Source organism: Onthophagus taurus, chromosome 11 (assembly GCF_036711975.1).
Source record: "Onthophagus taurus isolate NC chromosome 11, IU_Otau_3.0, whole genome shotgun sequence".
NCBI lineage: Eukaryota > Metazoa > Arthropoda > Insecta > Coleoptera > Scarabaeidae > Onthophagus > Onthophagus taurus.
Genome location: NC_091976.1, coordinates 2,858,449 through 2,884,468, shown reverse-complemented (window position 1 = coordinate 2,884,468; position 26,020 = coordinate 2,858,449). Strand labels below are relative to the sequence as shown.

Below are 26,020 nucleotides of genomic sequence, written 5' to 3'. Positions count from 1 at the left end.
CTTGAATGTCCAAAATAATAAAATCCCTTTGAAAAACCATAATATCCATAATATACCACTATATGCAAACGTTTCCTTCGATGTTTAGAGATACACTAAATGACGTTGCTTCAACAGTACCACTATATTAATTGCTTAACCATTTTCGTAAGAGGCGAATACACAAATGCTCTGTCATGCAGAATTAATGCGTAAGCTGTCGTACCTTCCGGAATTGGATTTTTCGTTGAATACTCGATTTTTATTTCTACTCCGCTTTTATGTATTGCTTCCTGTTGATACGTGCAATCGATTCCAATTAACGGCGCGTAAGTTTTAAATTCTTCCGGTGAAAACAAAGGTTCGCTTTCTTGATAGTAGTATGCTTGCTGAAATCTTGAATACATATCATACAAAATCGCATAGTGATTGTTATCAAAATCCACATTCAAATTATCGTACGGAAAACGTTCTCCATTCAAGAAAACGGTTACGTTCGTTAAGTTTATATTATCAAATAATGCCATGTTTCCTTTAAATATACCCTTTCGATTTGTTTGAAATCCGATGATTATAAATCTAGGCGTTTCCAATTGTGGAGCAGTTTTGACGGCCCAAGATTGCTTCGTAGTTTGAGGTAATTGAGGGTACTCGTGTATTTCCCACGATCGAAAAGGAACGTGAATGTCTACGTTTCTTTCTGATAGTTTTGTTAATGCCAACTGTTCGCGTAATCCCACCGCCACGTGAGGAACTCTCCATATAATTTTATTAATGATCAATTTCAATTTTTCGTCGTTCGGAGCGGCTGCTGGTTGAAAGATGACGTCCGTATCATCGTGTCCGCGAATTAGCACAAGTTCCTGTCGAACGTTCATCATGATCTTTCTGAAATCTTCTGCGAATCCTAGCAACGTTTTTAGCGGAACGCTAAGACCGAAATTTCCATTTTTATCTAAAGCCTTTGAAACACCCGCTATATCATCTTTCCAAGGTTTTATGTGCCAACCGGCGTTCTCTAATTTCACCACCTCGTTCTGTGTAGATGAGAAATAACCCTTCATGCATGAGCTTATACCGACGTTCCGCACACCATCAACATGTACTCCGTTAATAAGATATCGAATATCGCTAAACATAAATGCAACGGGATTGTTAACCAATTGCCCCGTTGCGCTGGCATCTTTTGTTATACTTCCGTCCGCGGCTAACTTACGAACGCTACCCTCGACGTATAGATAACTCTCGCTCGGTAAAGTATAATTATCTATTTCCGGAATTGAAATTCTAATTTCGTCATTGTTATCGAACGTGGTCGATCCAAACGGTTGATGCGAATGGAATTCATAACTTACGATAGAGTGATCTGTTTTTATCTTATCCGTTACTTTTAAAATGTCCATTACTTTAACACTTCGTATCCTAACTGAACTAAATACCTTCGATTGACTGGTGATAATCGATGAATGGATCGTCTTCTACTGCCGCTACGTTGACTGATGACGCGCGCTTTATAGTTTTCTCCATTAAACAATTTTCTCGCTCTGTCTCTTCTTGACCACCGCATTCTTTTGTTTTGATATAACACTGTCATAACGTTAGTCAAATTTAAATAATTCAATTTATCGATCTCAGGTGAACTCTCACTGTTATTTCTTCTTCTCTGAAGTCTACCAAGTTTCCGTCCTGATCAAGTATACGTACTGTTAAGCTACTAATCACGTTCGTTAAAACCGGTAAATAAATAGGTAGTTGTGGTGATTCGATTATTTTAAAACCTGCCGGAACGTTTGGGAAAAAATGATATAAAACGTGCACGGGAACTCCGTTATTATACGATCCCGTCACTAAATTACAATAAATTTGTAAGGCGTTCGTTTTATTTATGTTTACTACGAAATCGGATTCCACTTCCGTATCTCTAGGTAATATTTGAGGCTTGAAGCCAAGTAACGGCCCTATAGAATTATCGCATGCAAAATTAATTCGACGGGTACTTTTTATTAAAGAATGTTGTGTGTTATTATTCCCCTTAATCCTTATTACGACACTTTTAGCGTGTCTTTTGTCTAGCTGTTCATTCACGAAGTCGGCAATATCATCAATATCGTACGTTCCAACAGGTACTATTATATTGTTTTTAAAATGTCCTGTCTTATCTTCGTATTGGATTACGTTGTTGTTTTTATTAACGTTTGCTAAACTATTAAACGTTTCGAAATTCAAAAGAGCCAACTCGTAACTACCAAATTCGTTCAAATAGATCGGAGGATTAAAATTACAAGTCAATTCAGATGACTTTCCAGTCAACGTAAATGTATATGTCGTGTGTATTGCTTCTTTCTCCATTACTTCTGAACGTCTAAACGTCTCTAGACTCTAATAGGTTCTTTTATTACTTAGAAACTTCAGACACAACTGTCCGCAATTTTGATCTATTTCTCTTTGATATCGACAGTAATTATACTTTACTTGACCACCCCTACCGTCTGACAGCAAATATTGTTCAATTTCTAATGGCGGTCTTAAATCACCGTAACTGTCGAAATAGTATATGTCCTTGTCGTCTTTCTTATAGGCGACCCAATGAGTCCCTCGTCCTTTCAAGTTATCCAAGTTAACAATACCTCTTTCCTTCTTTTTAATCTTACTCGGGAGATTGTCTCTCATAAATATACCCCGAAAATGTGGAATTTTTAGTACTTTCGCAAACTTTTCCAACTCGACGTTAGTTAACGCACGACGAGGTATTCGAACTAGTTTTTTGAACTAGTGGTTATACCGCAACCTTTCTTATAGGGCTTATTGAAGTAACCTGTGCCGCCAACATTATTCCCCTTTCCTTCAATAAACAAACCGCAACCTTTCTTATATGGTTTTATATAAAATCCGCTACCTACGGCCTTTGCTTCCATAGCCTTGTTATGTCTTCGTTCTTCATCTAATTGCTCTCTAGCTGTTTTCGCGTTGTTTATAGTTCTTGCAATAGCGGCAGCACCACCGCCGATACTACCTAGGGCACCTAAAGCTGCGAACAGGGGAATTAAAGGTAAAAATCCTCCCGTTTTCGGAATTCGAATAACTCGACCTCTAGGTTCGGAAATTCTTTTTCTTATCTTTTTCAAAGCTCCGTACGCCGCTTTAACGTTTGTCAACAAATTCTTAGCACCTGATCTCGATATTGCGTTGCGAGCGAATCGAAGTGCATCTACAAAAGATAGCTCCACCACGCTTTACACGCGTTCGGACTTTTTTTAAAGGTCGTCGACCCGTACGATTTCTTTTTCTACCTACGCCCATACCGACCGCTACTTTTGCTTTCATTAAGGCGGCAACTGCGGACGATGCCACTTTTTCTCCAAGAGTAGACTCTTTATTTCGTATTCGTTCTTTTGCTGCTTTATATAATGCTCTGTCTGCGTCGTGTCTAAATTTTAAATTTGAACTGACCGTATATGCTATATCGTGTTTCTTACACGCTTCGTCTAATGGATTCACGCCTCGATCTCCTCTCGATAATCTCTTTTCCAACTTGGTACCCGGTCCACAAAAATTATATCCTGGCAAATGAAGTTCTATCGGAAGTTTATCTATCAACTTGTTAAAAAATCCTCGACCAATTCGTTTGCCTGTCAAACGATAACTGTTACGATTAGGTTCTAACAAATTCATTTTATAATTTCACTCCTTCTTCCTTTTCTTCACAGTTAAAAACTAGAAATGAAGCTCTGCTGTTGTGCTTTAAGCTTTTATTCCTTTTAAATATTTTACAAAAACAGTTTTGCTCTTAATTTATACTTAAATCTATTAATATTATTATTATTATTATTATTCAGCTACACTTAAATCTACTAATATCCTAAAAATTAATTGTTACTCAGTTAAAAACATTTCGATTACTCTACAATGCTAAAACGTTCTTGATATATATTTAATCTATAATCTACATCTAAATATTTTTCTAATAACTTATTTACGTTTCTTATCCTAGTCTTAAATCTAATTCCGTCCAACATCTTTTCTTCCCAGTCACTTATCCTTGATTGTCTGTAAGCAAACGTCCAAGTGTGCATTCGGTACACTCTATTTTTCGATTCGCAAAACGTCACTTTTTTTTCCATTTTATTCACTTCACATCTTCATTAATGCGTGCAAATCTAAATCCAGTAATACCTTATCCATACCGTATACGAGCAGTTCTTTAGTTACGCACAAATGTTCACTTGGTGCACCGTTTGAAGCAACCAATATATTCGATTTTATATCACCTTGCATTGTTGATACCACATCGATCACGCTATCGTAATAATTTTTATATTCCATACACTTTAATACTTCTACCCTACTCGAAACTAAATCGCTAAGTTTCCACAATTCGTGTAACGAGTCGTAAGCCAGGTAAAATATTTCTGACCCCCTTTCCATTTTCAACACTTTTCGTACATTTTCTATCCATTGGCTGCTGCAGGTCACGCCGCTTACAACGAAATGTGGTGGTGCCGATAAATCACCAACAAAACTATTCATAATCAATTGTCTGCTATTAATCACATTTTTCCATTCGTCTTCGGTAAAAGTTATGCATTGTCCTTTTCCCATTAATCTTATAACCGGATCAAAATGTAGATTGGCAGACATGCCAACCGATATCCATTTCGTTCGACTTTTATTTAAATAATATGTACTCTCGGAGAATAATGGCGCTTGATTACCTTTTTGGAGATTATTTTTCACTGCCTCATTTAATACTACGTTACTTGTGAAAGGCAACTTTCCACAATTTTCTACATAATGTTGTTGATTGCTAGGAAATACGTACTCCGCTAAGTCGGAAGCCAACAAATTAATTCCATCGAATACCACATCCTTTTTTCTTTGATTATCACTTCCTAGCGACACATTTGTTGCAGTTGTCTCATTACAATTACCCTCCATTTTGATGTTTCGGGCAGGTTTTTTATTTTCACCCTTTTCAAATGAATTTACAGCAGCTCTCTTAGTTGGACATTTGGGGTTCGGTCTGGTTGCCACTAAACATCAATATTATTGTTTACATTAGTACATTATCTACTTGTATTACATTTGAATTACTTACTCGTTACGTTAAAAAAATCCTCTGTACTAAATGCACCAAAAATCTACACGATATTTTTAATATGTACTAAATACACAAAAACCTTACTCTGAAGCACAACACTCTGCGGTACAACTTCGACCAACGTTTGTATTTATAGCAATACATAAGGTTGCTGGTGGGGGGAGTAATATTTCACATCATTACCGAATATATCTATTATACATGTTCTAACATGTCATTATATCGTGAGACGTCAGACAAAACGCATGACAAATTTATTAAGAAGCTCTTAAAAAATATCTCGCAGGTGGATCATGACTCATCTACTACTAACAAGTTAGTTGACCTCCTCCTCAAACCTGTCCTCCCAAAAAATTTGCCGATTCAAGAACCTCCTCGCATATTCTTAAATACCCGTACACCTTTACATAATAAAATAAAAAATATCTCGCAGGTAAGTTATGACTCACTTATTTGTATACCTACATATCTCAAAACCGTATACCTTTGTGTATAATAATAAATTAAGAGATATATCGAAAACATTAACAGTTCATTGAGAAGCGTCGAAGGATAAACATAGTAATTGTTTTCATCTAGGTAAACAGGTTACATATAAAGATAAATTTTTAATAACATAACCTAAATAAAGATACATTTTTAATAAAGATAAATTTTTAATAATTTCGTCAAAATAACATGACCTTCTCAAGTTAATTGACCTCCTCCTCTCTTCATCGAATCTCCTCCGACCCTCAAAAGAATCGCCGATTCAAGAACCTCCTCTCCTCATCGAACCTCCTCTGACCCCCAAAAAATTTGCCGATTCAAGAACCTCCTCCTAGAACGCAGGTTCGAGGAGGAGGTTCTTGAATCGGCGAATCTATACTACTCACGAAATTATCAAACAAATTTCGAATCGCCACACATAAGGCCGTATTATCAATTTACGACGACAAAAATGTAAACTATGATTTTATTTGATATTCTGATCAAAAATGCTTATGTAGAGCCTATTTCATAATTATCTTTCAGAAAAATACCTAATTAGAGTTAGTTGGTATCAGGTGCTTATAGTATGTTCTAATTAAAAAAAAGCAGTTCAAAGTCAAATTGTTTATTAGGGTGTTAATGAATGGTGTGCAAATATTTCAAGAGGTGGTAGTACTAGACAAAATAAGAAAAAAATGCCAATATACATGTGGCCTCAAAGGCGTTATTTTCGATATACAGGGTGGAAAAGTTTCAATTATTTTTTCGAATTTTGCGTTTTTCTCCAGTATCTTCTGAAATAATTGTTTCAAATTTGATACATTTATTGTCTTTTAGAGATTATAAGAAAATATCAATACCGTCTATGGCAGTACACAGGTGTTCATTTTTTTAGTGTCCGATCCATATACGTTCCGGAACCTTTTCTTTTTGAGTACCCTGTACAGATTCTGATATTATATTCCAACTACCTGTCCTTTTATTCGCCTTTTTGATGTTTTGGATTATTATCGAATTTGTTGTTGAAAATAGATAAAAATCTTCATATATCCTTGGTGCGCATGAATGGCTATTTTTGTAAATAATTCGAAAACAATGACAAATTCGAAATGCAAAACACCAAACAGTTATAGAAAATGACAGAAATTTTGAAGGTTATCAGAATGTATGCAGCTAAAAAAATAAATGGTCACCCTTAATGGTCACCTCATTTTGTCGATTACTGCCATCCGTACCCCCTGAAGTATTTTCATATCATTCATTAACACCCTGTATAGTTTGAATTAGTAACATAAGTACATAATGTACAATTTTGATTAAAACATTATTTTATATAATATTATTGTTGGTTAAGTCCATCATAACACGTTAAAAATAGTTTTTTTAATGTGTTGACTGTGTTGCTTAACGTGTTACGATTTTAATATTTAATGTTAATTTTACTTCTAATGTCTGATGTAATCTTGTTTAATTGAAAATTTTGACAAGCTCTCCGAAGACGGCTAGGTAGCCGAAACTAGTAAGAGCAAATGAGTAAAAATCACCGGAGTATACGAAAACAGATTTTTCAATTTACTATTATTTTATATGCACATCCTCATCATCGTTATTATCATCAGACTACTGATCACCATTACCTTCATCATCATCACCAAAGTAAGTATGTTGCTTTAGCATGCTTAATACAACTTCATTGAATTGGGTTTTACTTTTTTTAGTTTTTTTTCGATTATTTGTCACAATAGGGTCCGAAGATACAAGCATCCAGTTAAATATGTCAGCATTGGTGTTGATCCTTGAAGTTTTTCGGGAGTGATATTGTCTCAATTTTTTGTACTCTTTATGGCCTGTCTCAATTACGTCTTCTGATAGTTGACCCACTGGCAAAGGTAAAGATTTTATGATATCAGCTCCATGTATTAATAGTTTTTAATAGTTTTTAAATATATCTTCTTTAACGTAGTGCCCACAAGAAATGATGGACAGTATATTTGCAAATCTTTCTATTAATTTTTTATCGATTCCTGTTATTTGGGAAACAAGCAATGGATTCTTAAAAAAATTCCGCGCTGTGTTTCCGTCCTTACTATTACCTCCACCTTGTGTTGGCTGATCAACTACGAGGCCCAATTTCTTATAAAATTCGGCCGCTATTTGATTTTTTCTTTACTTTACTTTTTCTTTGTCATTTTCGCCCCTTGCTTGCCACTTCTGTAACTCCAATTTATATGCTATATGCAGTAAATATTCATAGCATCTAAGATGTGCATGAAGTATAGAAATTCCATATTTAAATGTGTCTTCATAACTTAAATGTGTTCTTTAGTTTCTCTAGATCATTTAAATCTTTAGGAGTAGCCTTACACACATTGCACGCTTGTGAACTTGAAGTATCAGTCAAAATTGTTGACTGTCTTTCCATCCAGCATCGTACATATGGGAATATGTATAAATTTTATTTGCTTAGTTCCTAGAACGATTATCGTGGGCTCCAATTTCAATATTTGTGTTTGTACTTCGATATATTCTTCTTTTACATTTTGGACATTTTCTTTCTTTATTTTAAATCCAATTGGACGGCAATACCTTGTCGATGATGGTGTCGTATTCTTCCAATATATTTTTTTGTTACTGCCATTAGATTCACACATTTGTAGTGGCACGATCGTACACAAAATGATGTTGGAATCCGCATATTCCGAATTATTGGCGAAATTTTGTTTGTAAATTCTGTGTCCACCGCTGCCATCTAAGCCCCATTTATAATAAACTTCGATAGTATCACAGTCCTCCGAAATATTTTGAAGTATTACTTGTGCTAAACGTTGCGTAGTATGTATAAGAAGATCTATCACTGGTACCACAGCCTCGTTCTCAGTTATCATAATATTTGTTGGATAACACTTCCTCTTTGTCTCTGCTATCACATGATATGAGGGATAAATATCAGCCCCTCTTTCTTTTGCTCCAAGTCGCAACGTTATGTAATCCTCTTTTGTCAACTCAAGATCCACTTTAAGAGCTAAAGCTTCTTCAGGGCTGTACAGTCTTATATTAGCAAAGGATGACGTATCTTGCACCTTTTTCATTTTTTTTAATGTGTTGGGCGAAGATTGTATTGCTAATTTCACAACCTGGGCTGCAGTTCTTTTGCCTGATTTCACCAAGCTTGATTCTCTGACATCGCTGAGTTTAAACATTAGAGGGTGTGCAAGGTTCTCACTACAGATGGCAGTATTATTTGCTTTTTCTTTTGAATTATTGTTTTATATTATTATGTTTTGGTTGTATTATTATTATTTTTTGGTATTATTTTCGTTATTATATTACGTATCTGTTTTTTTTTTCTCGCTCTCTTAAGGTTAAGTTGAAAATCAGTATTATACTGAACTTCGCCTTTTCGTTCATCTTTTTATATGCATAAAATATAATTTGTATAATGTATATAGGTGTAAGTGAACGAATAAAGTCATTTATTATTATTATTATTATTATTATTCTGCAGCCAAGCACAGTGTTTCTGAACAGAGATTTGATACAATTGGTTCAACATGTCGTTGCTTACTGCGTTGAGAGCTCTCTTCGAATAATTTTCTTGGCCTGCCTCGCCTCTTTGGTGCTGTTGCTGGAAGCTGTGGTGGCTGTATGTCCGGGAGTTTCAAGCCTTCATTAAGCCATTTCATATGCTTGTTGTTAAAACGCTCGTACATATAATTACAACCTCGCCATTTCGTTAAAACCTTCGTAACAAACACTTTGACCACAAGTTTTATTTGTTTTGTACAATTTTCAGAAAGTTCACTAACGCTAAACTTGTCCAATATATACTGTAATAATTGTTCATTACACTTTAATGACGATAACTTATAAAACTGTTTATTTTTTAACACTATAAACAGTTCTTTTCTCTTAATCTTTATTTTCATTAAAGCGGGGTCGCCACAACCTGAAAAATACCCTTTATTTAACGAACGGGGAAACAAGGGGACTTCTATTTTATTTTTTGATGTTATTTATAAGATATTTTTTTGAACTAGTAAAAAAAATTGGTGTACTTTTTGGAACTTTTTATATAACTCTAGCTAAAGTTGACATTTCAAAATTTTTTGAAGAAAATAATAAATGTTATATAATGTGCATCATATCTAAACTACGAACAACTGTTAAGTTGACAGTAGTGGCAGATTAAAGTACATACCTGACGCTTCAATATCCATATTGAAAAACTAACGATTTTAAATTTAGGAAAATATTACGAACGTAATTACTCTGTCAACAATTCACGCGTAACTAAGTGTATTCCCCGTGCAAAAGATAAGCCAACTTTGCGCACACGGGTAGGCTATTCTGTTACGTTAACAAAAAAAAAATTTTACGGTTCATGTCTGACTAGATTACAATGAACATTTTCAAGATATTTGTGATTAGTTTAAAGATAAAACTTATATCCATTTTTGTCGTCGTAATTTAGTTATTTGTCCTTATGTGCGCCGTTAGCTTATCAACTGCTCTTCGATCAGCTCTTGTTGTTTTGTCGTCAAACCTCAAGCAACGAGTAATAAACAAAAACCTGCTGTAACTCAGTATAGCTCTTGCCATTTGAATTTCTGTTCCGTCACTTGTAAAGATATCTTTTAAAGATTTTCGTTTGTATGATGGGATTTTTTTATTCCTATCAAATACAACAAACCTAAGTAAGCAAAAAAAATCATTTCTATCAATGATTTTACAATCGCGTAAACTTACTCATGTTGAGTTTTCAACTGATCAATATACACGTTGGTGTATTTCAGTATGTTGTCAATCATATCAATAAGAAAAAGTGTCTTGAAAGTCCTTCTCATCAACAATACCTCGAACACGTTGGGTAATACCGGCGGATTCTTTGCACTTCTTTTGTTTTCGATCGAACATTGTATTTGGTCTTCTCCACTTTGTTATTCCAGTTTTTTCTGTGTAATACTTCTTAGAAGCATCATCTTCTTCGTATTCTTCCGACGAGTACACTTGCTCCGAATTGCCTTCGTTTTCTTCAACTAATTCTTCCTCTGAAAATTCGCTGTCGCTAGACGGTGTAAAATCATCGTCGGGCTCATCAAAGAAAGTGTCTGCGATAGCTTCTAATTCTTTTTGCGATAATGGCTGTCTTGCCATATTTATATTAGCCAAGTTAGAACAAAAGTATAATGAATTTATACAATAAACAGTTCAAATACAAACAATAACTAAAAAGTTGTAAAATATAGTACTTACATGGACTTGCGCAAAAAATAGGCAAACAGGAAATATCTCTTTGAGAACAAATTTTTAACTAGTTCAGCAGCAATTGTTTACGGTGACACTCAAGGGCAAACTGTTCTAGGAATACGAGCGAAGACACATCGTACACATTACTAAATATATCCCATAATACAAATACGGCCTTATCAAATGGCAATGAGGGTATAAATTTCTTGCTTTTTATACCTTTTTTACCACAAAAACAAGGGCAAGTTTTTTTTTTCTTCAAATATTCTTATCAACATGTTCTAAATATGATTATAAAGGGTCTTTCACTAAGCGCTTCCTATTTTTAAAGTTAAATAAAAGAAAATGTGTGTGAGATATCATCGAAATTTTTTATTCTGTTGAAAGGGGTATCGATGCCATTATATGTGGAATAAAACATGGGCAAATGACCGCCGCGGCTTCGTTGGGTGGCGCGCATCCGAAATGTCCAATTTTCCATGACTCTGGCGCATAAATCAGGCTGAATTTGACCGATGACATGGATTATGTTGGCTTGGAGGGCCGCTGTTGTTTGTGGCTTATTCGCCTGCGACTTAAGAAAACCCCACAAGAAAAAGTCTAAAGGTGGAATTTCGTTGCGACGTCCAGCGTTCGCGGCCCGCCGCGACGTCCAGCAGTAACGGCCAGCCGTTACGTTCGCGTGAATTTCGTTGGAACGTCTGAGTCTGTGCTTCGGCAGCATTTATGTTCATGCTTCTGTAGTGAAAGGTGCTTTTTAAAAATGGATAGGAAGACGTTAGCGGCATTGATTTTGCTAGAAGAAGAAGAAGATGATGATATTAGGCTTTTGCTATCCATTCGTGAGGACACTAGCGAGTTATATAAATCTCGAAACCAAGAAGGGTATTTTGAAATACTTATAAGAAATCATCTCAATGCCGATGATGAAAAGTTTCGCAGTTTCTTCAGGCTAAATAAAGAGCAATTTAATTTTGTGTTGAATCTCGTTCATGCAGATTTGAAGAAACAATCCACAAATTGTGTGAAAAACCCAATTTCTCCTGAGGAAAAGTTAGCGTTGACCTTAAGGTAAGGATGTTTTCTTTGTAAAAAAATACAGATGTTTAAAAAAAAACCAACAATTTTATCAAAAATGCACGTTTAATTAACAAAAGCAATATATAAGTTTATTTCATGTTGTAATAGTCGTTTGAATAGGGTGTCATAAACGTAGTGGGCGTATGATCGTCAGGTGTACTTGTATTATGGGAAGTATTGAGGGAAAATGTTGGAGTTGGTGCCTGTGGTTGGTGGGGTTGTGTCTGTGTATGTGGAATATTTATTATTGGGGAACATGCTTGTAAATTAGTCACTAGTGTTAGGATTTGTAACTTTGCTTGCGATATTAAATTGGGAGGTAGCTTTTTTACCATTAGAGCGATGCTTCTCATGAATAAATCCACTTCATCTTCTTCCTTTTGGTGCGTTAATTGTGATAGAACGTGAAGACGATGTTTAGACCGTTCTTCCAATTCGTGTAATAATTTCGCTTTTGCGTTGCTAGGTGTTGAACTGCTGCAAGTTGGCGTGTTTGAACGGCTTCTATCGTCCATGTTTGTTCTTTTTAGTCTTTTCGGATTTGGCTGATTTAAATGTATGGAATCTGGTGATCCTACGTCGTCTTCAATTATTCTTGATTGCGATTCCGAATCAGTTTGAACATCTTCATCGCCGCTATCCTGAGTATTCTGAGATGATTCGGTGTTTTGCTGTACATTACAATTTTGAATGCGGCTACAATAATAAATAAATAAGAAAACTTAAAAAAACATAACTCAAAAGAGATAGTATACCTTCGTTCAGATTTGAGAAGTTCCAAAAATGTTAGCTGTTCGTATAAATGCCATTTTGATGGTCTTGTTGATGCTGCCGAACCAGTTCCTTGCTTTTGTTTTCTTTTTTGTTTTAAGTAGTTATCGCGAATATTTTTCCATCGCAATTTACAATCCTCGGCTGGAAAAATAAAATAAGAATAGGTACATAATATAAAAACATGAAATTGTATCGTATCGTATCGAATGATGTTTTGATGTTCTTTTTTTTAGGTTTTTAGCTACAGGTGAAACATTTAAATCCCTTTCATTTGCCTTTCGTATCTCATCCAGCTACATTTCAATTGTTGTCCGAGAAACATTAGAAGTGCTATGTCTGCGTTTAGTTCCTATATTTCTACCACCACAAAATGAAATAGATATGAAGGAAAAAGCACAGGAATTTTGGAATAAGTGGAATTTTCCTAACTGCGTCGCAGGAGTTGATGGCAAACATATTCGAGTTTTTTGTCCCAGAAAAAGCGGATCGCTATTCTTCAATTACAAGGATTATTTCTCAATAGTATTGCTTGCTATGGTAGATGCAAATTGCAAATTTTTATTTGTGGATGTTGGTGCCTATGGAAAAGAAGGAGATAGTACCATTTTTTCAACTTCTGAAATGGGCAAACAAGTGTACTCTGGAAAATTATTTCCAAAAGACGAAATGCTTCCCAATTCGAACAAAAAGTTGCCGTATGTTGTAGTTGGCGATGAAGCGTTTAGATTACACAGACATTTAATGAAACCATACAGCAAATTATCTGCTAAATCGGATAGGAGGAAAACTATTTACAACTATCGATTATGCAGAGCTCGACGAGTCACTGAAAACGCATTTGGTCTTTTAAGCCAAATTTTTCGCATTTACTACACACCAATAGCTATAAATCCAGAATCGTGTGATAAGTTGATCATGGTAACTTGTTGTTTGCACAATCTGTTAAGAGATGCATTTTTGGAGAAAGGCAATCGACCCTTTTACGAATATGATCCAAATGTACAGATCCCGAACAATGTGACTCCATTAGCAGGAGCAGGTGGCTTTGCAAGTGCAAATGGTTTGGAAGTAAGGGAAATGTTCACCCAGTTTTTTAATGAGGATGGGGCACTCCATTGGCAGAATGATCGTGTTTTTAGAGTGTCCAGTTAATTTCTGTATGCTATTATACAGTGAGCGCAAAACTATTGGAATAAATTCACTTAAAATTCTTTTGTTTTTGAAAACATATTCGGACCCGCTAATTTTTATTTTTAGTTGCGCATTTTCTAAACTAATTTTTATTTATACAGGGTGCCCCAGAAATATAAATAGTTTAATATAAATAATTTAATATAATGTACTTAGCTAGCACAAATATATACATGCATACTTATATTTCTTCAATAACACTACACCAATCTTATTCCACGCATTTTCCCGAATCTGGTGATCCTTAAAGTCCTTATTTGCATGGTCGTAAATGCAAGGATATTCACGTACTTGTTCAATTAATAATTCGTCATCATCATGAGAAAATTTTTGCGACATTTTTAATCTAAATACGAACTCTGCATGCAAATATAACCTCTCAAATATAAAGTCACGGTTGGCGTTCGCGTCTCGACATGTTTTTGAGCAGTCGGGACGCAGCCGTCGACGGCTGGCCGCTGAGCCGTCGGGACGCGCCGCGTCAACGAAATCAATTCCATTGTATGCATTGTATTAGTGCTTGACTGCCGGACGTCGCGGCGGGCCGCGAACGCTGGACGTCGCAACGAAATTCCACCTTAAGGGGGTCAAATCGCACGATCTCGGTGGCCAGTTCACATCCCCTCCACGTGATATCACTCTGAAATTGCTCGTGCAGAACGTCCAATGTGGCATGAGCTGTGTGGCACGTAGCGCCGTCCTGTTGAAACCACATGTTATTGATGTCCATATCAGCCAATGCAGCCAAAAGGAGTTCGTAATCATCGCCCTATAGCGTTCGCCGTTGACAGTGACGGCTTGGCCAACGTCGTTCTCAAAGAAAGATGGACCGATGACGCCGTCAGCCCAAAATCCACACCAAACAGTGACTTTTTCGGGATGCATTGAACGCTCCTGGATCTCATGAGGATTGATATCGTCCCAAATTCGGCAATTTTGTTTATTGACGTACCCATTCATCCAGAAATGGGCCTCATCGCTGAAGATGACTTTTTTGTGAAAATTAGAGTCAGTTTCCAACTTCTCCAGCGCCTATTCAGCGAACACACGTCGTTGTCTATGGTCGTTTACCTTCAGCTCCTGGGTCAGTTGAATTTTGTATGGGTGCAGGCCCATGTCACGACGCAAAATTCGCCAAGTTGTGGTCTGCGAAAGGCCGAGTTGTTGTGAGCGACGCGAAATCGACTACCTTGGATTCTCCTGCACACTCTCACGGACAACGCTGATGTTTTCGGCAGATGTTGCGTTTCGTCGTCGTACAGGTGTTGGTTCCTTATTTACTGAACCACTAGCCTCAAATTTATTCACCACACTGCGAATAGTCCTCTCGGTAGGACGATTACGACGACCGTAAAATGGGCGAAGCGCGCGGAACGTTGCCCGAACAGAACAGTTATTTTGATATATTTGGTTCTTCCTGCCCGAGTAAAAATTTCATTTCATCAAAATACCATAATGTTAGCTCCTTGATATCGTCTATTCCGACACCACTTTTTTAAAAATTTTTGATGCGAGTAAGTTCCTTTCGGAAATTTGTTCGTAATGAATTTATCTTTTTTATTAAATTCGCCTTGTCGGCATTCGGATATTTCTTCTTATATTTGGAAAGAAGTTGTTCGTACTGTTATACGGATACAGTGAATAGTCGGGCAAAGAGATTGATATAATTTTCATTATCTCTGAAGTCAGAAAATCTTGATTGGAACTCTTTTTTGAGTAAATCTACTGCTGCGTCATATTTATCCACATCTGTACATTTGCAACTCTTCAGATTAGGAAAGTGCGTAAACTCCTTTTTCCACAACTGATTTTTCCATAAATCCAGTTTAAACTCAAGTAGTGTTCAAGTCATTGAGGTGCAGCGTGATGTCCGTGAGAAATTCAAAGTCGCGCAGCCAGTCGGGGTCACTAAATTGAAGAACTGGTTTCCTTTTTGGTTCCATGAAGGAGGCGATTTCCTTCTTGAATTCAAAAACATGTAACATTTTTCAAACCCATTTTGATTTACTCAATATATTGCACAATCTTTCAATACACCACTCAGTCACATGTAGATACCGCAAATCAGAGTAGAATTCTGAATAACACTTAAGTGAATATCAAACAATATATTGATAGTAAGTAATATAACTAGCAAACAATATAAATGTAACACTAGAACTAGAAAATTTGGAATATTTCACAAATAAAAAAATAAGATCATTACTTGACCTACTACTAAACTACTAATTATTAGTTAATGCCAATTAATTAATACCATTATCTAATCTTCTGCTACTGTTTCATTGACGGATTTATGCAGTGGACAACACATTCTAGTATCAGCATAATCGTCTGCATAACAATACGGACACTCACGCTCTCAGAACCGGGCATGAAACAATATCTATTAAATCTTTCAACGAATGACTTTCATAAAATTCTCGTCTTTCGGAATTTCTAAGGTAAAAAGTACAAGATCTTGTTGGGATGGATTCCCATACATTTTCGATGGAATGATTTCTGTTGAAAAAATTGCCTCACTCATGTTTAGCTTCATTTTCTGCGTAATGAATGTCTCTTCCATCTTTGTCCAAGTTGATTGTAATACATTGATTGATTATTACTCACCATGAACCCTTCAGATGAAATGATTTGAAATGAAGATTGTAAATACGGGTGATCGTCGTAGAATTAGGTGGAAAATATATGAGGATTATAGTGGGGGAGCACACTTTCTATATAATAATAATAATAATAATTTATTGCTCTGCAAGAAAATAATATATGCATACATAAAAAAAGATAATTATAATAAACTTAAGACATCTTAAATCTAGAGCAATCGTATAGCTTGGTTCAGCTGTGCTGTTCTTCCACCTCGCTATAATAATAATCATTAAAGAAACCTGAACTCATGTCCAGAAAAGTAATAAATCCATAAAGAAAAAAAAGTCACACAGCAAACATAATGTCCGCACAGGCCAAGTATTTCCCCTCGATAATAGACAAATAATTAATAAAATCAATGGATAATAGGAGCAAATCACTGTAGCGTCCCCAGGAGTTCTCGTATTACTTTCCTAAACTTAATCGGACACGCACATCTCGCCCAGTCGTATCGGGGATCATTCATTGTTCTGACAATCTGGTACGAAAAACACTTTTTAAAAAGGCAGTTATGGAAAAGAGGAGACAATCTACCCTTAAACCTAATATTGACTGAATGTACGTCCCCCCGAAAACTAATTTTGATGAAAAGAAGGATTTTATGAAAAAAGCAAATTGAATGTAAAGGGCGTCTTTTCTCCATATTGAGCCAGTTTAGTTGGGTCAACCTGTTACTGACGTGATCCCGTCTACGTAGCCCTAAGATTAATCTAAGAATTCTGAACTTTTTATATTTTGTTTTTTAAAATATATGAAAGAAATGGAGCATATAAAGCATCGCCATAATTAAACAATGACAGAACCAATGAGTCACACAACCTAATTACATCTACTACGGAATGTTTCTTACAAGGGAATTTGGAACATTTCATTGACGCTGTTGTACGTATTTTTAGTTTTACACGTGAGGGACAATGTCCACGTTTCGCTGAGGGTTGTTCGGTAGTATCTATGGGTTGGGAGTAATATCTTAAAAATATTGCTATATCGGTTGGTAGTGATTTATTGGTTGATCTATACTGTAAGTGAGGTTTCATCAAACTAAATGATAGATTTTTTTTTTAATTCTATGGGAGTTTGCCACATTTGCTTGTGAAAACGTGTTATATTGAGAAAACTCGCAGCTACTCACAGCAAAATTCGAACAGCGTTCGTTTTTTGACAGTTACTCTCACGATAGATAAATTGTGCGTGTCTACTTGAGTACAAGTCTCAACCTGTTCACTCTCGGAAAGTTGGTGGGGACTCTCTGATAGCTACTCTCAGATGCCTGTCCACCAGAAAAAATACTCTCGATAGCTTCTTTCGAGGGCATTTCTCGCAAGTGGATACCGAAGCTTTACTTTCGTCGCTTATAAGAATTTGATAGAAATCTGACGCTAACGCTGAAGTCCACAACGGAAAAATATTTCGAGCGTCCGAGTTGCTCTAAAATTTCAGTAATGTTTGGCAAAGGAAAGGCATCGCTTCAGTGACGTCGTTGAGTCGTCTAAAATCTACAACAAGTCTCCAGTTTTTATTTCCGTTTTCGTCGGGGTTTTTTTAGGAACGACTAAGATAGGAGAACCGTAAGGTGAATTGCTTGGTTCAATTATGTTTTCAGATAGCATTTTGTCAATTTGTCTTTGGAGTTTTGGTTTCTGTAATTCTGCAAGGCGAGATGATTTAACAAAGACTGGTTTATTTGTGGTTAAAGGTATTGAATGTTGAACTGCATCAGTGCACGTTAATTTGTCATCCTTGAGATGGAACAAATCGTTATAATCATGACAAATGTTTAAAATAGACTGGAGTCCCTCCTTAAGTAAATGACTTAAATTGATTTCTGATTCGATCAACTCTACTTTGGATTCTAAATGATCATTTTGGAATGTTAAAATTTCGTAATTTTGAAGATTATCAAATTTCAATTAATCCATTTTGACACTAGCAAGACTCCAGGAGAATTTTAATTCCTTGGACTGGTAGGGTGTTGAGAGAGCTTCGTTTTGTGGTTTTTTGGCTCAACGTCTTTTTTTGGTTTTTCGTTTTTTTTTCTGGTTTGTTTTGGCGGACCTTTGCTATGGCTGTTGATCTTTGTGGTCGGATCCTTTTGTTGAGACCTCCGTTTCACTTTCTTGAGACCCCTTATTTACACCTTTTAACACTTTCTACCTCACACCTGACACCTCTTTTGTTGAGGGTTTTCGTTGTTACCTTTAAATATATCGAGTTAAAAATTGTATTACTCAAAGATATCTCCACAGGAATAAAGTCGAGTTGTTAGATCGACAATACGCAAGATACAATTATGTCAAAATCGAGGCGGAGGGCATTTTGAAAATTTAGAAAATTAGTTTTTTTGAACTTATAATTGAATTAAATTTAATTGTTTATTCGCGTTTTTCTTTTAAAACTAATTTAATACAACTGAGGACCTTGCAGCAAAAGGGAGGCAAGTCTAAATTTCAAAACTATCGGGAATTAAGAAAAAATGTTTTTAAAAATTTATTGTTATAATTATGTCTTAGAGTTATATGGCATAATATAATATAAACATATATACACATTATATTCACGATTTTAAGGCTATTAAATAAGTTATAGAATTACTACGAATTTTTTAAGTTTGGATCTGCCTCCGTTTTGCACCAAGATTTAAAAAAAATGCTACACTGTTTTGTATTATAAATAATAAAACACATAAACACAGCTATTTTTTTATTTCAAGAACAATTAATCAGCATGTGAAGAATTAAACAATCAAAAGAAAAACAAAAACGAACGAATATTTAACAAAAATAGCAAATTTAAAGGTCAACTTCAGCTTGATCATCGTCGTCTTCGCTAGAAATATCATCCGTTGGCCCAACAGCTTCACTTTTAAGAGCTATGTAGAAATACAGTTTATTTGGTGGAACATAGTTCTTTACCAACTGCATAACATCTTTGTGTTTAGTCTTTTTCAATGGCAATGCATGATCATACAGCCGTTTCTGAGGCAGAATGGATAGCTGGACTTGAGCATTTCTCATTATGGGAAAATAATCAAATATTGGTATTCCCGTTGTAACACTTACTGCAATCGCTTCAATGTGGTCTTTACTGTATTCAAAAACGCGATATTTAGATATTTTGAATCGTATCTTCTTGGTATTAGTTATTACTTTTTTGAAATGACTTTCATAATGTTGACTGAAGTTAAGTATCATATTTTTATCTGCTTTCACAACTTTAAAGTTCTTAGATGCTTGCACAATAGAATCGGCATATTCAGAGGTAGTAATCTTTCCTTCTATTAAACTTTTCTATAACTCCGAAACATCGATCACAGGGTAAGAAGCTGTGTCCTGGCTCAGGAAATCGATGAACAATCTTCTTAAAATGTGAACACCTCATAAGTATATATAGATACCGAACTAAAGTAGAGTTCTTATTTTGTGCGGCTGCGTTATCAGAAAATAAATACAGTATTTTAACTGTGCTTGGTAAGATGTTATCTATGTAGTGATTTATAAAAGATATGACTTCGTTTGGGGATTTTCTAGCTACAGTTTCGTCATATAAATAAAAGTGAGCCATTCCTGTTTTCGCTGAGTGTATACAAAAATTATATGCCCAAAGTTGACGTTTATAGAATGCTTCACCTGCTGGAATTTTGGGCAATGGCATATTCTGCTGATAATCAAATGTTAATACCTCGCACTCTTCATTAGAAACAGCAAGTTGACTCTTCTCTTTTAAATCAACAAAAAAAGTGTCGGCCTTGGTTTGGTGGAGACTCTTCTCTATCTGTATTTGTTGTGTTTCATCGCTATCCAAAGTCTTATCTTTTAATTTGTTATCCAGCATGTCGCACTTCTTGCATGTGTCTGAGCGAGGTGATCCAAAACTGTATTTAAAATTTTGCTTAAAGTATATGTAATAAAAATCAAATGATACTACAGGCTTAGCAGATGCTTCCAAACCAGGCTCATTCTTTTTCAAATATAAACCGTACATCCTTTTAATATTCAACTCTGGAGATAGATAATAACGAGAGCTTTTATTTCTGCTGTAGTGTGACTCGCGACGTGGAAAACTTCTAATATGAGAATCAACTTTGGAAACCCATTCACTTGGAATACGATTTGGTCTATTTTGATGTTTCCCACGCTTAGACTTAGCTGGTATAGTTACATTAGGGTCTCGATACTCTTTAGCAATATTGTCTACACGCTTTTTGGATATTCCATGGATAGATGCAAAGCCATTTCTGCAAACTTGTATATTTCTATTTCCTAATTTAATATAATACTTGTGTGAACAGCTCCGTTTATTCCCCGTACCACTTTTAGATCTTTCCCTTACAACCTTCTCAGTTTTAATTAAACCACCTAAGTATACGTTTTGCACATAGGCTTCTTCTAATTTATTAAAATTTTCCAATATTAATTTCCTATCTCCTTCATTAATTTGAACAAAACACTTATACTTCTTGCAACAACAATTCGGTCCAGTTTTTCTTTCGCCTATTTCACGGCCTTTATAGTTTAAATAGCCTTTTCCAGTAGCAATAGACTTCCGAATTACATTCCGTTTCCATTCTGAAGGATTCGCAGATTTTCTTTTTTTCGGGGCTATGCCACTCGTCGATGGGCATGTATTATTTATATTAAATTCATCCGAAATATTCATACCTTGATCGTTGTCCTCATTAGTTTGGTTTTGAAATGTTGACAAACCAAGTTGGCTTCCATCATCATCTGAACTGGTTGAAGTGGAGTTGTAGACAGGTGGCTGGTAAATATCAGACGAGCCGCTACTGAATGGTTCAGAGTCACTCATTTTATGCACACTTGACGTATTAAACGTAAAACAATTAAATAATAGATAAAACGCACGTCCTTTTAGGCCGAGAACAAAACGTGCATTGACTTGTTATAAATGACGCAATAATTTCATTTGTTGCAAGAAAGAGGCAGGTCCGGACCTGCTCCTTTCTTGCATCAAACGGAATAAGGTAGCAGATCCAAATTTTGTTATAGCGCGCTTGTTTTTCGTCGGATTTGCCTCGTTCATGCAGCAAACGAAAGCTGCAATTTTTGTTAAAATTGTAGGTGAAAAAAAAAGTAATGGCAAAAATTTGGATCTGCTCCCCTTTTACTGCAAGGTCCTCAACTGTAAACTTACACCATTATTAAAAAAGAACCACTGACTAAAGCATAGCAGTGATCAGTGCTCGAGAAACAGTAAATCAAGAGCATCATAACGTAATTTATACTATTAACCTTTAAGTGATGACGTGCATATTCTATAACACAGCTGGTGACGTGGTGCCATGCGGACCCCAACATTTTCTGTGTCTGCTCTGCGCCCAATTTCATGCTTTCTTGAAGTTGAGTTACAAACGTTGTTGACCGCGCGACAAGAAGCCGGGACAAATATTTTAAGGTGCTGGTGGATTTCGATAATAAAAGAAGAAAAGAAATAAAATAAAAGATATTTAAAATTGATCTTACTTTTAATCCTTCCCTTTGTTCTCACAATATTTAAATTAGTTGTTAGTTTAAGTAGTTCTTATCAATGACGCGCAACACCGATCTTCTTCCGCTCACGCTCGGTCGAAGAGAGATTTTTGATTTACAAATTGGACACGGTCGTGTCGGGGGTGACATAACCGTGAGCAAGCGCGATTCTTACAATTTTTAAATTTAGATCTAAAATAATCTGAGATTGGGGCAAGGGACGAACAGTTGTTTATACATTATATTTAAATATGTTAAAGATATTGGTGATATGTAAGCAAATAAAAAGAAATCTGCCAAAAAATGAAATTTAAGTAAAACTGTTCTAAAAAATTCAACCTTTTGCTTACAGTCTTAGTTTTTATATTTTAATTATCTTGAACAAAAAATCTACTATATTCTAATAAAGATTACATTTCAATAAATAAAAAAATAAATAGTTATGCTTAAATAATTTATGGAAAACACAAAACCACAACACCTCAATATCCGTAAAAATAATCATTTATTCCATACAATTCTTACATATGTTAACTTTGCAGTCATCGCACATCGCAATTTTACAATACATACAACTATTCTTAGTTTTTTTGTCGTTCTTCCGGGGACAAATTCCACATCTTTTCCTTTTTCCATCCGAATTAGCTTGAGAAGGTTGTACTTATTGTTTTTTTTACTATTCTCCCAATATTCAAACACAATTCTCGAGGAAGCCTTTGATTTGTCAAGCATCTATTTAAATGGTCTTCTGCTAACTGTTGGCTAAATGTTTGTATAAATTGCAATCTTGAAATATTGTCATAGTTTGGATAGCTTTGATACAGTACAAAAGAGTTGACGGAAGCAATATCTAATACCACAGAAAATACGGCCATGGGCCATCGTCGGGTTCGCCTACTTGTACTGTAATTTGCACACTTTTTATCTAGTGTGTCTACCCCTCTTTTAGTTTATTGTAAAAAGCTATTATTTCAGGTTTACCGGTAGTTTTGTCGACGCTACTGTTATTATGCATCGAAGAGACCAGAACAACTGCTTTTCCTTTTTTAGGCACGTAGGAAACGAGGGTCACATTTTTGGTAAAACCGTAGAGAGCAGTTCCTGCTGGTTTTTTACGATCTGCTAAGAACTCTTGAGGTATTTCTCGTTTGTTTTTCCTCATTGTTCCTACGTAGGTAAGTCCTCTCTTTCGTAACTCATCAACAACTTCTAAACAGCTGAACCAGTTGTCAGCAGTTACATTTCTGTTTGTATTTTGAATAGGAGCAATTAACTGCAACACGGATTGAGTAGGTATTGAAAACTTATGTTCTTCACTAGACAACATCTGCCCATCACTGCCTTTTCCAGAATAGATATAACCATTATACAAATAATTGGTCCGTGCATCAGTTAGAATTTAAACTTTGATGCCATATTTGTTAGGCTTATTAGGCATGTACATCCTAAATTGAACATGACCCCGGAAACCAATAAGCATTTCATCAATGCATGTTAGTTCCCCAAGGGAATATTGCTGTTGACAATTGTTTACAAATCTTTTAAAAACCCACGATATCGCTGCGGTGGCATCTTCCTTTTTTCTTTCCTGACGATCTTCTATATTATCAAAACGTAAGCAAGCTAAAATAACTAGTACCCTTTGTAAAAACATTATACAACGGAATATGTCCCGTCCTGTACCATCTGTTGCAAAGAGGGATTGCAAATCTTCATTATTGGATTTGAAAATGGAACTGTAGTACAAGAGTCCAAAGAAAGCTTGAAGTTCTACCATATCCAAATCCTGTAATTCGGGCTTATTGGTTCTTCCGTATCTTTCTCTCATTTCTATAAGTTTTATATTTGTGTACTTTAGAATTTCGGATAATATATCGTTTGTCAGTAGACAAGTCCATACTTGTAAAGGCGTTGCTGAATTTCCAATAGCTTTTGCTTCGCCTCGCAGGCCGGGCAAATGCGACACTATGTTATGTTTTTGCGTTCGAGATCTCTGTATAAGAGGTTGTGATGACCACTTAAAGCGATTTTTTCCGCAATAAGATTTTCTGTTTCATTTGATACTTTCTCACCTCTACGTGCCACTTCATCATCACTTCCTTCAGAAACTTCAAATTCTGAAGCTGAGTCATGTTCGCTTTCCATATCATGTTGAGATGAATCATCCACATCACTAACATCACTCTCCGGTTCGTTAAACCATTTCATTAATGTCTCTTCATAGTTAGGATCACCATAACGAGCAAAATTAGAAGTACTAGCCATGTCCGATGTCGTAATGCAATTGGTGACGTGGTGCGATGTAAACTTTAATCTCCACTAACACAAACACGACTGACTGTATTTCAGTAAAAACGCACAGAACCGTGCAAGTACATCTGCCTTAAAGGTAGATGGAGCTACAGTGGCGTAACTATAAAATTAAAATGGTTTTCTTATATCACTAATAATTAAAAAAAATATAGGGGTGAGCCACTTTTGAGGGCCACCCGGTATATTAACCTTTAACTACGGGCGCCCTATCTTGAATCATAAATACGAGCACGGTGTACTATATACACCAGCTAGTAATAGCCGCAGAAACCCAGATTTTTTAATAAGTCTGACCATGTCATATTGTACAAATTGTGTTTAATCAAAAAATAAGTCATTACATAATAAGATATTAAACTTAAAAATATTCCAAAATGTTAAAGTAGGGTGATAAAAAATAAGAAAGTAAGTCATTCATTAGATAGCGAAATATCCAAAAATAAAGAGATTTTCGAAGGTTTCAACTAGGGAAATAGTTAAAACATAAGTCTTATTCACTTTCCTGTTCTTCCTGATTATTTGAGTTAATACATTCGGGACAAATAATAGTGGAATGCTCTTTACAAACCATTCTACTGCATGTATCACACGAAATCGTTGTCACTCTATTTTTGCGTCTTCCACAACAATAGCACCTTCCTCGCATTTTTACTGGTGGTTCTTGTCCTTCATGTTCCTCTACAACAGCTTTGTATCTCTTCAGGAACAGTTTCACATCTAATGGTAAACTCTGTATTTCAGCCCTTTCTGACAGGTATGGTCTCATCAAAGATATAGATAATTCCTTTAAAAAAATTCGTCTGTATTTTTGAGGATTGGCGATGTTTGCAGCATTGTACAAGATTTGACTGTTAATTCCTGCGATGTTTATAAGCTGAAAAAATATAACCATCGGCCACCTCTGTGTTCTTCTTGACACTGAATATGTACCGCACATCTTATCTATTGTATCAACGCCTCCTTTGTGACAATTATAATCCAAAATTATATTTGGTTTTCTTGTATCCGGATCTACTTCAGAGTTATTATGCATAGTTGATATCAAACACACTGCTTTATTTTTCTTAGGGACGTACGACACTATAGTAATCTCTTTTTGAAAGCCAAAAAGAGACGATCCCACTTCTCTTTCTTTAGATGGTAGAAACTCCAACGGCAGCTCCCGTATATTTTTTCTTATTGTGCCAACCATTGTTACTTTGTCTTTTAACAGATCATTGGCCAATTTGTAACTTGCGTACCAGTTATCACATGTTAAATTTCGGTTTTTGCCTTTCCAGTTTTGAAGTAAACGATGCACAATGTCAGCTGGTTTATTTGACTGGTTGTACGGTCCTTTTGGTTGATTCCCACAATACACCTCTAAATTTGTAACATAAAATGTCTGGGCTTCACACAATACAAATACTTTTAACGCATACTTAGCAGGCTTGCTAGGGATATATTGAAGAAAGCTGCATCTACCTCTGAAAGGCACTAACATCTCATCTATTGTGACCTCTTCTCCCAAACAGTAGTTGTTAGTGCAGTTCTCCTCAAAGCGATCCAGTGTAACTCGAATAGCAGCAAGCTTGTCAGTCAATTTGCGATCCGATCTAGTATTTTTGTCGTCAAACCTTAGAGCGGCAAGCAAAAATAAAAATCGATCGTAACTCATGCAAGCCCGAAATATTTGAGAGCCCGTTCCATCTTTAGTCCACAATTCGAGAAAGTGTGTATGGTTTTGTTTCTT

At 35.7% G+C, this 26,020-nt stretch overlaps 1 protein-coding gene and 2 long non-coding RNA genes across 4 annotated transcripts in view; 2 read left to right on the top strand and 1 right to left on the bottom strand.

Moving 5' to 3' along the window:
* LOC111416286 (uncharacterized) overlaps positions 1 to 26,020 on the top strand; it is a 228,921-nt gene that overhangs the window by 35,805 nt on the left and 167,096 nt on the right. The window lies entirely within an intron of this gene.
* LOC139431850 (uncharacterized) lies at positions 11,398 to 14,024 on the top strand. 2 transcript variants are annotated; one of them, XM_071200064.1, is made up of 2 exons: positions 11,398 to 11,866; positions 12,883 to 14,024. In XM_071200064.1, exons 1-2 carry the CDS (start codon positions 11,559 to 11,561, stop codon positions 13,799 to 13,801), a joined length of 1,227 nt encoding a protein of 408 aa, XP_071056165.1. In that variant the 5' UTR covers positions 11,398 to 11,558; the 3' UTR covers positions 13,802 to 14,024. The 2 variants fall into 2 exon arrangements, 1 of the variants encoding a protein (XP_071056165.1); XR_011641883.1 differs by lacking the exon at positions 11,398 to 11,866 and adding an exon at positions 12,733 to 12,813.
* On the bottom strand, positions 11,920 to 12,720 carry LOC139431851 (uncharacterized). Its single transcript, XR_011641884.1, has 2 exons — positions 12,631 to 12,720; positions 11,920 to 12,571 (listed from the first exon to the last, which is right to left on the bottom strand). It is a non-coding gene; the product is annotated as an uncharacterized lncRNA (long non-coding RNA).

Coding starts and splice junctions, on each gene's coding strand:
- LOC139431850 (XM_071200064.1), top strand. CDS start 11,559: ATGGATAGGAAGACGTTAGCGGCATTGATTTTGCTAGAAGAAGAAGAA. Junction 11,867..12,882: donor AAGTTAGCGTTGACCTTAAG/GTAAGGATGTTT, acceptor TCTTTTTTTTAG/GTTTTTAGCTACAGGTGAAA.